Source organism: Gigantopelta aegis, chromosome 10, assembly GCF_016097555.1.
Source record: "Gigantopelta aegis isolate Gae_Host chromosome 10, Gae_host_genome, whole genome shotgun sequence".
NCBI lineage: Eukaryota > Metazoa > Mollusca > Gastropoda > Neomphalida > Peltospiridae > Gigantopelta > Gigantopelta aegis.
In genome coordinates this window covers 68,666,111-68,680,571 of record NC_054708.1, presented here as the reverse complement: position 1 = coordinate 68,680,571, position 14,461 = coordinate 68,666,111, and the positions used below count along the sequence as shown (strand labels likewise).

The window sequence follows — 14,461 nt, the reverse complement described above, 5'->3', positions numbered from 1 at the left end:
GACTACTACTACCACTATCACTATCACTACTACTACTACGACTATTAGTATTACTACTACTACTGCTATTACTATTACTACTACTAAAACTATATTTATTATTGCTTGAACTATCATTATTATTATTATTATTATTATTAGTCACTTTTAATTGTTTATATCATTCCATATGTTTAATGACATCGATATAGATGAGAGAAGTACTGATTTTGAGATAATGCTGTAACCTTAAGAATAATATTATATTTAGTGCATATCCATTTATAGTACATCATCTTTAAAGTATATTTCTTACATTCTTAAATACCACACATTTCTGTATTGTGGCTTAAATTACTATTAATGTGTTTTCAAAATGAAATGTATAATACTAACCCTTCATTTTTGTTTCATTTCAAGTTATTTTCGTTCTTATATGCAAATACGGTTCAATCATACTGTCCTGGGCACACACTTCAGCTATCTGGGCTGTCTGTCCAGGACAGTGGGTTAGTTGTTAGTTGTTAGTGGTTAGTGAGAGAGAGAAGAGGGTGTAGTGGTCTTACGCTTATCCGTGGAGTCGTTAAAACTCGCTCTGGGTGGGTGCCGGTACCGGGTTGCGAACCCAATACCTACCAGCCTTATGTCCGATACTTTAACCACACCACCACCGAGTCCGGTGTATTCCTTCAAACAGAATACCTCTCTCTGTTCTGGACTGGAGATCTGACGCAAATCCCAAGTCGTTCCCAGGGTGGAATGAATGAATTAATGAATGAATGAATGAATGTTTAACGACACCCCAACACGAAAAATATATCGGCTATTGGGTGTCAAACTATGGTAATGCAAGCAAATAAGGTGATGATCAACATTAATACAAAAATTCAAGATTTAAATAAAAAATAGTGTAAGGAACTGTGCAAAAATACAATATCACAGATAGATACTGATTTTTACTCAAATTTTCGAAATTCTCAAAGAGAATGTTACACCCCTTCACCACGGTGAGGTTACAGCACGCGCATGGGTTCCCAGGGTGGATGTTTGCACCATAACTCTTTCCCTTCCTTCCTGTATATGTACCATGACTGAAAGTTAAATTTGTTATGTTTAACGACACCACTAGAGCACATGGCTTTATTAATCACTGGCTAGTCTCAGAGAGAAAACCCGCTACATTGTTTTGTTTTCATTAGTAGCAAGGGATATTTTATATGTGTCATGTCACAAACAGGATAACACATACCATGACATTTGATATACCAATCATGATGCACTGGTTGGAAGATGAAATATCCCAATGTGCCCACCGATGGGGATCGATCCTAGACCGAATGTTCATCGGGAGAACTTGTTAACATTGGGCTGCGTCTCGATGGGCGTACAATAGAGTGGGTTTTTTTTTCTTTAGAACATTTTATTTTGAATTTTAATGTTGGTATACGCTATTTGGAACTTTCTGCATAAAACCATTCACCGCTGTTTATTCTCTATTTGTACTAATTTTAAAATATTGGAATTGGCGATGTTGATCAATTTTTGTTTGCGTCACACCAAACAGCCAACATGTTTTGTTTATTGTTTTTGTTTACTTGGGTTTTGCATATTTATTTGTTATCCTTTTAGATTAAGTGACGAACATGACAGCTGAGTACTCATGACGGGTGCCACCGGTTGGGTAGAATATGCTCACCTTTCGAGAACACCTGATATCATCAATGTTTTGACAGCGATCCATGGCGGCATATCATCACAGCTGTATGTATTCCAACGACCTCTGTCCGGTGCTTGTTCTGAATTAATAAACTAGTCTGGGAGTAGCCGTGTTCATTGTGGCGGTCAAAAGGACGTATCGTCCGTCAAATGATCTCCTCGGGAGTGGCTGTCCTCTTGTAGACAAGGCACTAGACAGAAATGCATGAAATCAACCACTGTTTTGCAAAATACCAATTCAACTCTGCATTGTGCAAATATACGGCCTTGATAACGGATAACGGTTTTGTCGTTCAATTTTTTTGTTCTCTCTTTTATCATTATATGTTCTAATACAGGTTTTATTTTACCAGTTGCCCCTCGGAGTGTACTAGCTGTCCTACTAAGCATACCACTAACTCTAATTGCACCTGACGGCCGTATGATGAAGTATGACTAACGTGTCGCTATAATAATTGGTCTTCCACGTCCTAGGAGGAATGCGTCAAAACTCGGTCTCATGCGTTAATTAAGCATGTTTGGAGTGTGCTTATTGTCATCATTTTAATACGAACATGGTTTACAGGAGCTGGAGAGGATCAGGTGATTGCGACTGATTGGATAATTATCCTGCACTACAACGAAATTGATGGCACCAGTCCTGTAATCCTGGGTAACGACATCTTAAGGGAAATCACCATCAAAACATAATAAATAAAGGTTTTATTGCGTTATTTTTTTATGACGTGTTTACTTAATTTGGAAATAGGACTAACCATTTGCAGAAATTTATTACCAATGGGGGGCACTCATTACTGGAAAAATAAAAAGCGTAATTTTTCACTGCGAAATTATCATTCAATGGTTTAACCGGTCATTTGATTGGGTAGATAATTCCATTGCGACCAATGGATGCAACATGCCATTGCCCGATGACCAAGCTGTGGCAGCAGTAATATGAATTTCTGAGAAATGCCGGATTACTTATTAATATAAAGAACATATCGGTAAACAAAGGTCAATGATATATGGACACATTAGGACACTTTACTTTTAATTAAATAATTCACTAGGAGCAATACGTTTTACCTAACGCTAATGAAAGTAAAAAAGAAAGAAAGAAGAAATGTTTTATTTAACGACGCACTCAACACATTTTATTTACGGTTATATGGCGTCAGACATATTATGGTTAAGGACCACACAGATTTTGAGAGGAAACCCGCTGTCGCCACTACATGGGCTACTCTTTCCGATTAGCAGCAAGGGATCTTTTATTTGTGCTTCCTACGGGCAGGATAGCACAAACCATGGCCTTTGTTGAACCAGTTATGGATCACTGGTCGGTGCAAGTGGTTAACACCTACCCACTGAGCCTTGCGGAGCATTCACTCAAGGTTTGGAGTCGGTATCTGGGATCCGAAACCAGTACCTACCAGTCTGTAGACCGATGGCCTAATCACGACGCCACCAATGCCGGTATAATGAAAGTAAATGCATAATATGTACCCAGTTCTTACTTTGTTATGGTCCGTGTCTAAATAATCGCCACGCAAAACAGTTTATCGCAGCTGAGTAAACACATCCACGCTCGGGAAATAAATAGAATATCAAACTTGCTACTTTGTGCTATCGCGTTTATGTCCCTCGTTAAATAAGACATGGTTCTTAAATTTTATAATACATACCGGTAATAGCTTATTTAATATCATATACAAATACATAAATAAAAACAAAACAAAAACAAAACGTCAATCTTTTTTAATTGAATAGCGGAATATGGTGCTCGAAGCTCTAGTGGTATATGAGCATGTTAAATATATTGGAATAGCGGAAAACGTCTGCAATACGGAACATTGCTATTGTTGCGCAAAAGCACGTTAGTATATTGTGTATTGTTGGTGAAATTTAAAAACATGGTTTCATTTTCAAATGGCGCGCGATGACACGTAATCCCCCCCCCCCCCCCCCCCAATTTTTTGTTTAATAATAATAATAATAAATAAATAAAAATTAATAATAATAAAATTCCATACCAATGAGAACGTACTGAACATCCACCGTACTTACTACCAACTATGACTGATTGTCACACCACGTTCTGTTCACACCACCCATAATGATTTTCTTTTAAAGATAAACAGAAAACATACAGAACACCTCTTATTCCTTAGAACATTACTTTTGCCCCCAACATTTCGGAATTTCATTTGTGTGTCCCCCAAATGTAACCGTGGATGGACTATTCAAGGTGGAACTCTCTAACGAAAACGTACGCATCGACATAGATCCTGCTGGCAATGTCACCTTATGGAATGCTTTAATAGGAAACCTCCACATGTTGTTGACAGAAATAGCACTCTGAGTGTATTTCACTCATTAGCAGAAGACACCGTGTAGAAAACTTGTGGGCCAATCAACAACAGTTTTTAGTAGGTACTCGATGCTGAGTAGGTTTAACGGATATAGCGCTTTTTGCATCACGTTTACCGGCCTCGGTGGTGTCGTGGTCAAGCCATAAGGCTTTTTGCACCCCAGTACCGGCTCCCATACAGAGCGAGTTTTAACGACTCGGTGGGTAAGCGTATGACCACTACACTATCTTGTCTCACTAACCACTAACATTTAACACACTGTCCTGGACAGACAGCTCAGATAGCTGAGGTGTGTGCCCAGGGCAGCGCGCTTGAACCTTAATTGGTCATAAGCACGAAAATAAGTTTAAATGAAATGAAATGCATTATGTTTTGTACGCCTCGCAATTTTAAAACTGAAGACATGATATAGAAAATGAAAATCGTAGATCATCAATACAAATGATAAGATATACTGCTTGTGTGCCACAATGTCCTGCATTTTATACTTTCCCCCGTTATTCAAGTTCACAAGTACTATGGTTTTGTTTATTTATTTTTAATTACCCGGTATGCATGCCCGTATGTCTGTAATGTAAGTTTCAAATTATTTAGTTTTAATACCTTACGACAACCAGTAGCATTCTGCACATACAAAAGTATAGCTAACCAAAATAAAGAAGAAAACCATTTATAACAAAATAAATGTTTACTCATATTTATAAATAATCATCATAATATATTCATAAAATGTTAGACATTTCGCTAGGCCTTAGGAGAATTGACTGGGGAGGCACAAGTCTGTTTTCCCTGTGCACATTCGATGTCATGATCAGGGATTCGGGATTCCTGCTCGATTTCATAGAATAAGTTGAACATTTACTTTTTACATTAAGTCTGCAGAATTTGCCCAGATCCTTTCTAAAATTTGTGTTGAACCAACCGTAAATAACTGGGTTTACAAACACTGACGTGAAAGCTACCAAAAGACAAGTGGCGTGAATTAAAGGAAAATTTGTGTGTTCAAATATTCTATAATTGATATCTGCTATGATGTTGATTAAAGTCAAGGGAAGCCAGGACACGACAAATGCAACAGCCATACTTGCAAGAAGAAGAACATTTTTGCGATGGCGACTCAACTTCCGGCGAATTCCATTAATATCTATTTGAGTGTTTCCTTGCGTGTCTATCCTAATGCGCAAGAATTGACATATTCGAAAATGTAAAACAACAATCGCCACCATTGGAGATAGATACTGAATTAGTAGAATTGTTGTCGTGTAAATAGTTAACAAAACATAGGATTCCCACTTTTCGCGGCAAATTGAATACAATATTTCACCATTAAATCCATTTCGAACCGGTTCGACTTCGTGTGTGAGAAACGTTGGTAGAGCTACGACGAAAGATATCGTCCAGATGATGGGAATGATCGTCCTGACTACGCGACTGTTTTTATACCTGTTTGTCGTGTATAATATTGCCTTGTACCGGTCCACGGACAAGGCTAAGATTGTCAGCGTGGACACAAACACATACACCGTCTGGAGTGCAGGGACGACTTTGCACATGAACTCGCCCATGTACCAGTTCTTCATCAGCATCCTGATGATGACGAAAGGCTTACAGAGAATGCACGTGAGAATATCGGACACGGCGAGGTTGAAGATGTACCAGTTTCTACTCGATTGGAAAGTCTTCCGTAGCAGTATGACGATGCACACGAGACAGTTACCCGACAGCCCGAGAACACTGAGGGTGGTGAAGCTCAGAATGAGGGCCAGTTCGGTCTTTGTGTCGAACCACCGGTCCGACTTGCGGTACTCCGTAGTCACCTTGATGAAGTCTTCGATGGTGTAATTCTCAGAAATCCCCAGTGAACTCAGATCGAAGTTACCCATTAGAAGATCGTAGTCAGAAATGTTTTCCATCGCTTGGAAGGGTAAATATATAAATATATCTTATTACATCATCGTCTGTGATCACTATAACGACCAGTCAAAACAAAATCTATTCAGTGACTTTTGACATCTAAGGTCAAGGATGCAATATGATTAACACGACCACAAGTCTGTTGTCAAAAATCATGCGAAGACAATTTATTTTTGTGATGACGTGGTGGGTATCAGAGTACTAACCGTGATGGCTGAAAGGATTTCACGGTTACCTGTGTTGTTGACCATCAAACAATTAGCCTCTTTGAAGTAGTGTAAACATCACCAGCTGTCACGAAATATGAACATGGAGATGCAAATACGTGATGTAATCCCGTCTAATACATCCGAATGAAGCTGTTATACGGTAAAATACATTCAAATACATTTTCGTTGTTCCTAAAGCGGTTCCCTAAACATGGTATTCGTATAACAAACAGAACGTTATGAATAATCGTGTCTTGTAATTATAAAACGTCAAGTTTCATGAAATGATGAGTAATAGTAATCATTCAATAACATTGTTATCCCACACTCTTGTCTTTTTTTCCCCCACACAGCTGGAGAAAATTCTCACACACGAATAAGCAAAGCACAGAACATAGTTTGAAATGAAAAGCCAAATAAGTATTTAAAAAATAAAAAAATAAAATTAACTTCTTGAAAGTGAAGCATGGAATGTCTGGCATTCAACATCCTATGTCAGTTCGTCTTAATTGTGTACCACTTGATCTTATTCGACTTGCAGTTTCCGGCATTAGAATTTGTTGTCCGAGATGCATCCATTTGTATTTATAAACAAAGACACCTCAGCATTGCAGATCAGTTACTACTTAATTTCATCGAGACAAAACCGACAATAATATTGCCACTCAAGAACTCACATACATCAGGCACCAGAATGTACTGACTTGACTTTCTTTTTAAATCTCCAAACTACTAATATTGTTAATCATGAAAGAGGCAATGTCATTTTTTTTTCTTTCATCAGTTGAGATATCCCGCAGCATGTTTTGCGAACTTTGCACAGACACATCTCCCAGACATCTTTCTGCTGAGCTGTGGAAAGTCTTTAGACAGAGCGGAACCAATGGAAATCGTTCGTGTGGTGCTCTTTTCTTGTTCGCCACCTTAGACGTGCCCGGAGCGGTTCTCAAGTCTGTAGGTCGTGGCACAGATCCCGTTCACCGGATGTAATGGTCACACCGCCTATGCAAACCTCGGCTGGCAGGGGTTAGTATAATTAACTCACGTGTGTCCGGAACGAGTGTAATCATTTATAGAAAATCGATTCACACTTTGTAGGTATAGGCAATATATCCACGGTTATGAATCCATTAACGAAAACCGAACTGTTCAAATAGAGGGACGATGATATATAGAAGAACCAAAAAATCCCATAAAAACGGATATGTTTCTCAGGATTCCTCTCTGAAGACAAACATCGTTCCCTGTTTGGTATTTGTGTTTCCCGATTTGTTTAGACGAGTTAGCGGAACTTCAGTCATGTTCACTTTCGATGCTGCCATCGTTGTGCTCCAACCAGAATCTGATAAAAATAAAGAAATAATTGTATAATAATAAAAATAAGACGAAAGAGTACAAGAACAACATAAACAACAACAAAGGATGATGATCACAAAACAACAACATATTATGGTTACAAAGCAACAACAACAGATTATGGTTACAAAACAAAAACAACAGATTGTGATTACAAAACAATATAATCATCTACTAAAGATCCCGATTAGATATATAGCCGTACTAACCAAAACTGGATTTTCTTACATGACTAATTAAAATGCATGTGTCCTCTTGGTGCCCGCACACTGCATATTACTTTACACAAATCTAAACAATGCGATTGTGGTGGGCGCGATGTACTTGTTCTCTCGTGTACGTATCAATCCATAGATCCACTAATCCCACGACTCGTCGTACTACCTGCTTTGTTATTTGTCCTCTTTTTAAAACCCTTTTCTCCTGTCTTATATTGCTAAACAAATAAGTTCACATGCACTCCACTCTGCTTCCGTAAATGAAATCTGATTTTTCGTGTGATTAACGACGTTAGCGTGTTCTAGACTAATCTGCCATATAGCTTCAGGATTATTGGAAACAATTCTATAATCCCCGAATGCAGGATGTACTTTTTAGATGAGGCAACTATTAAATGCACAGTGGCTAAAAAATTTGAAAATGTTTGACGTGTAGTTTTTTTTAACTACCCAAGTGCTTTGATTGGATACGGAATTTGGTAGTCATTATGTTATGGATAAAAAATGAGAAAGCGTTGAGTATTCTAAATTATTACATGATATAAATAATACGCCCTAGGGTGGGTTTTTTGTTTGTTTGTTTTGGGTTTGTTTGTTTTTTTATTTGTTTTTTAAATATCATTGTCCCCAGGACATTTGTACATGCGTGTACGGAAAACAATAAATCTGAACAAAAATACAACGTTATTCGCGACCAAGACCGTATCTTTGCTCATACCATATCAGTGCAGAGACGAATGAGCATTTGGTAAAATAGTGGTTGATTCCATGTATCTCGGCACAGCAATATAGGAACGACGTGCACGATTTCAGATTAAAACTATTTGTACTGTATATGTGTTTTGACATCAGCATGGTTAGTTAGCTAGACAGGAAGATGGGCAAAAGTAGCACAGAGAAAGTATTTTTTCCAAATATTTTTTTCTAACTTTATGCGCGGTCGGTTTGGGATCGATCCCCGTCAGTGGGCCTATTGGGTTATTTCTCGTTCTAACCAGTCCACCATGACTGATATATCAAAGGCCGTGGTATGTGATATCCTGTCTGTGGGATGGTGCATATAAAATATCCCTTGCTGCATTAGGAAAAACGTAGCGGGTTTCCTCTGATGACTACGAATAATAATGACCAAATGCCTATTCAGTTTTAAATATATTTAAAGTTAAAGTTTGTTTTATTTAACGACACCACTAGAGCACATTGATTAATTAATCACCGGCTATTGGATGTCAAACATTTGGTTATTCAGTCGTATAGTCTTAGAGAGGAAACCCACTACATATTTCCATCAGATGCAAGGAATCTTTTATATACACCATCTCACAAACAGGGCAGCACATACATGTACCACGGCCTTTGATATACCAGTCGTAGTGCACTGGATGGAACGAGAAATAGGCCAATGGGCCACCGACGAGGATGTTTATGAATCGTTCTAGAATAAACAAATCGTTGCTTACAAAATTAACGTTTTGTTACTGTAATTAAAGGGTCAAGAAAAAGAATCAGTCACCGTTGTGAGGTGTAGATAAAGTAATTCCAAACCTCGGGACAAAATATTTTTTGTAACGTTCTCGGTAAACCTCGGGCTTCACAAATCATTGTTTCCCTTGATTTGGAATTGCCTGACCTACACCTCATAATGGTGATAGATTGTAATAATATATAAACGAACATCATCAACAATATTCTCCAGATGTTTCCGTTCCTAAATTCCCTGATTTCCTCGTGAATGAAACTGTTTTCATGTGTTCAAGACATCTGAGAATCTTGTTCCTCCTAGAATAGTTCAGGGTCGTCTTCATACCCCGTACTACTCTATCATCTACACTCCCACGTCTTGTAATGTCTTCACGCGATTCCACAGGGAACGGAATCTATAGTATTGTTTCTGCAACTGACCCTGTGTAATATTCCCATTTTGACGACCTCGCTGTATTTAATGAATGGTTTGTAGTCACTTACACCCAGAATATCTTCTGCATGGATTGTATTGATCTTTGCCCGAACAACGAAAAGTCATCAAGGAAGTGAATGAGGATGCTAGCAATAGATTTAATGAAGACACTCAACCTTTTGAACAAGATACGAAAATGATTGTGGCACGTTATATTATCTGTAATACAAATACTGGGTATGTTCTTGTTAGTAAGTGTATTCCTGTCCGCCACCTCTTTGTCTGTCTGTCTATCTGTCTGTCTGTATCTCTGTCTGTCTGCCTGCATGTCCATCCGTCCGTCTGTATGTCTGTCTGCCTGTGTGCCCCCCCCCTCTCTCTGTCTTTCTCTCTCTCTCTCTCTCTCTCTCTCTCTCTCTCTCTCTCTCTCTCTCTCTCTCTCTCTCTCTCTCTCTCTCTCTCTCTCTCTCTCTCTCTCTCTCTCTCCTGTCTGTATGTGCAGATATGTCAGCGTGTTTCTAGTTCAGCTCCCGCACAATCCCTCAATCTGGCGCCTCATTCTCTGTCGCATCAGTTGGTAATTATAATAAGTGCGAAAACATAACTTATAAATAGATTACCTAAATAAATGTTTTCTATTTTGGTGAAGTTGAAACTACTATAAAGATTCTCCACGTGCTCAACACTATGATATGTGTCCATGATTCATTTACGAATGCAGAAAAGTCCACAAATAGGTTGAACTGGATGCTTATTATGTTAGTTCCATTCCCTATAATCAAAGTCAATAAATAATGAAGTATTTACTTAGTCATTAAATCGCTGATAACACGGACCAGATTTGTCCTCCAGATACATTCAAGATCACACTAACTCTCAGTATCACTTAACCGCATACATTTATATAAACAAAACGACGTTACTTTAATATGTTCACACTGCTGACTACCGGTGTACGCCCTTCTTCTGAATGCATAGCGCCGTCTACGTCCGGTGCAGAATATTATCTTTTCTTTTTTTTGCATCTATAGGTTTATAAAGAGTACCCTTTTAATCAACATGAATAGAACGGATTGAAAAGGACAATACGGAGAGGGCCAATTCAACAATGAATGAATGAATGAATGAGTGAATGTTTAACGACACCCCAGCACGAAAAATACATCGGCTATTGGGTGTCAAACTATGTAAATGCAAAACAATTTTTGCCAATTCAACACGCCATTCAGTGGTCTCTCGTGAAACGTAATTATTAACTGCTGTCATTTGCATAGCAATTTGTACAAAGTTAAGATAGCTGTTATTTAAAACTTTAAATAATGAACTGTACACATATATGCTGGTTTCTTTTCAAGCGGAAATAAATAAATTATTGAATTAATATTCAAAGCAAAATTAGCAAAGCAACTTGGGTCTAGTAATAATAGTAATAATAATAATAATACTAATAATAACAATATTAAATAAAGTCGGTTGAAATAATACACATATGATCGACAAAACCGTTAAAATAAACATTATTTATATCTCTGAGTACGTTTTACAAGGCCGTAACAGCTACCACACAACACTGAAATTCCATAGGACGATATGTCGTGTAAACAACTAGGCCGTAACAGCTACCACACAACACTGAAATTCCATAGGACGATACGTCGTGTAAACAACTAGGCTACTTATAACATGCATTGCACATCGACACACATAGGACACATGTCGTAAACACGTATAGTATCTATTATTATTTCACACGGTCTATTTATTGCTTTATGCGTAAACAAAACTGAAATTCGTAAAAACTTAACTATTGAACACAGTATAGGAAATCTCCATAACGTTTCACATATGTGGTTGTATTCTACAAACCTGTATTAAGATATACTATTTTGACAGCTTAGATTAAGCACTTCTGTCCTACAAAGATATTTGAAAAATAAAGTCTATAATAATGTATTTGGGATTATTACTATTTCTATCCCGAATCGATGGTTTTGTTGTAGTCCGTGATAGCTGACAAAACGCAATACAATAATTTAAAATATTGCTTTTAATTAAAAATCCACTGATAAATAAAAAGTTTGTTATATAATATATAATGGACGCTAAGTTTGTTTAATCTACAAACCTGTAACAAATGCGGATAAAGTTACAACGGAGTGATAAAAGAGTATGTTACGTTGGAACGAGGAAATGCTCTTAAAATAGAGCAGAGCTCGTCTCCATAGCCGTTACTTCTCGGAGGTACGTCCCTTGTTTATATAAAAGAAAAATAACAATAAAAGAATATCGTGGTATTAGAAACAACAGAATGATAAGAAACACATCGGGAACATAGAAATTGATAATTTAAACAATAAAATATAAGCATTTTTTTATTATCAAACACTACTATAAAGCACCGAACCGATGGGTTGACCTGCAACTCAAATAAAAACGTTAAAGTCCATATCAAAATATGTTTAAAAAAAAAATGCATAGGTAAAATCTGCTCTTTTTTATTCCGAGATGAATGCAACTGACGGAACAGCCAATGTGAAGCTCGGGCAATTCGATATTTAGTCTGTGTACTGCATTATCGATTGTTTTTGTTGTCGTTTATTATTATTATTTATTTATTTATTTATTTATTTATTTTATTTATTTATTTTGTTAGGTTTTTATTTAGGTTTTTTTTGTTAGGTTTTTGTGTTGTTGGGGGGGGTTTTGTTGTGGGGGGGGGGAGGGGGGGGGGGTTGTGTCTGTGGTGGGTTTTGTTTTAGTTTTTAGTTTAGTTTTATGTATTTATTTATTTATCATTATTATTAATTGATTTTAAATACTGTGCAAGTTAGCGTGGGTTTGAAACTTAATATGTTATATATGAGTTTTAGTATACAGTATATGTAGTAATTTGCCAGTTCATCGGTTCCATTTTGCCGCAAACGGACAATAGTCAAAGGGCAGGAAACTGAGTGAGTGTCTGTGGTCTGTTATATAAGCTATCAACGTAATCGGTTATACAGTTGAGTAATGAAAATATTTGGAATTACGTCTGGTTTGTTATATAAGCTACAAACGTGATCAGTTATAAATAGCAGCTCCAGCGCTTGCAGCAATTCATTAAGGGTTGGCCCCGGAATCGACAACTGGCGATGTCAGAGGCTGAATCCGGGGTGGGCGTGCCTGAACCCTCGTGGATAGGGGCACGTAAATATAGTTACCCATACCCATTAAGGGTTGTAGAATATTGTCACTTATACATGATTGTGCCTCGAAACACTATTTTTATTTCCCTCGGTTTTTATACTAATTTTTGCACAGTGTTAAATGAGTTCTGATACTAAATCATGACAGATATTTTTTTAAAAACCCAAATAAGCCATAAATGTATTATCGTTATTTTACGTGGGTGATGAGTACATACCGGTTACATTAAAATCCATTAATACTCATACAGCATGATATTTTGACACGAGCATCGCTGGTGTCGTTGTTAAGCCATCGGACATAAGGCTGGAAGGTACAGTGTTCGCAGCTCGGTACCGGCTCCCACCCAGAACGCGTTTTAACGACACAATGGGTAGGTATAAGACCACTACAGCCTCTTCTCTCTCTCACTAACCACTAACCAACTAAACCAGTGTTCTGCACAGACAGCCCAGATAGCTGAGGTGTGTGCCCAGGATAGAGTGCGTGCACCTTAATTGGATATAGGCACTAAAAATGTTCTAATGAAATGAAAGGTATTTTGACAGTGGATAATGCGCACACACTGCCTATTTACAAATCCACTGACATATAACAAACGAGGCACACACACTCAAATAGGACACATTAGTAACTGCTACGAATTAACTACAGTTATTTGATCGATGCTGGCAAAACACGAGGTATTCCTCTAGTCTGGTTTCCTATATAATTTTGTAAGGTCGTCGCCAGTTCCTTCTTAATAAAATTTGATCTGGTCTCAGGAACGCCTAAGCGAGCGGCTGAACACAATGCGAGCAATTTGAGCTTCTGTTTTCGTCTAAATTTTCCTCTTAGCTGTAAGCGTGATCCCGAACATCCAACCTGTTGCTTTGGTCGTCCATCAACTGTCGTCAACAGATATAACAAAACGTATTTGTTTGCTGCAGCTCTTGGTTCGCTGTCGACATAATCTGATATACCAAAAACAGAAGCACTGTAAATCATGTTAATGCTTAATGGGATTAGTTGAGCGACAGCAAAGGGTCGAGAAATCAGTCGCATTACTCCAGATGTATATAGAGATTAAACTAATAATATTACCATATGTCTATTGTATATCTTTTAATATACTGTGGTACAATTTGGATCAAGCAAGGTTTCCAGTCTCTCTCTCTCTCTCTCTCTCTCTCTCTCTCTCTCTCTCTCTCTCTCTCTCTCTCTCTCTCTCTCTCTCTCTCTCTCTCTCTCTCTCTCTCTCTCTCTCTCTCTCTCTCTCTCTGTCTCTGTGTCCGTGTATGCGATGTGTCCATTTGAAAGTTTCGTACAATATCCTTTTGTAGTGCATTAATAAAACCAGGAGAAATGGACAATTAATTGAAACTAGAGAAACAATGAAGTGAAACAAAACTAAACCTTTAGCTGTTGAATATTTGAACACGAATAATTAGGCGTATACGTTTCACCGTTTGTACATGGCACCATTCCGAAAGCTTTTATTATTATTGTTTTTTCAGGTAGGTAGGTATGTATATATATATATATATATATATTATTTTTTATTTTTTTATTTTTATTTTTTTAATGCAGCTACCATTCTGACTACAATAATACGTTTATCAGGTTTTGTTTCAAACTAACGTTAAGGTCTCA

At 37.5% G+C, this 14,461-nt stretch overlaps 1 protein-coding gene across 1 annotated transcript in view; it reads right to left on the bottom strand.

Moving 5' to 3' along the window:
• Window positions 1-5,962, bottom strand: part of LOC121383770 (orexin receptor type 2-like) — a 62,378-nt gene extending 56,416 nt beyond the window's left edge. Inside the window, exon 1 of the mRNA XM_041513865.1 lies at window positions 5,393-5,962. Coding sequence (XP_041369799.1) covers window positions 5,393-5,962 — 570 coding nt within the window. The remainder of the gene's footprint in view (window positions 1-5,392) is intronic.
• Window positions 5,963-14,461: the final 8,499 nt, after the last annotated feature.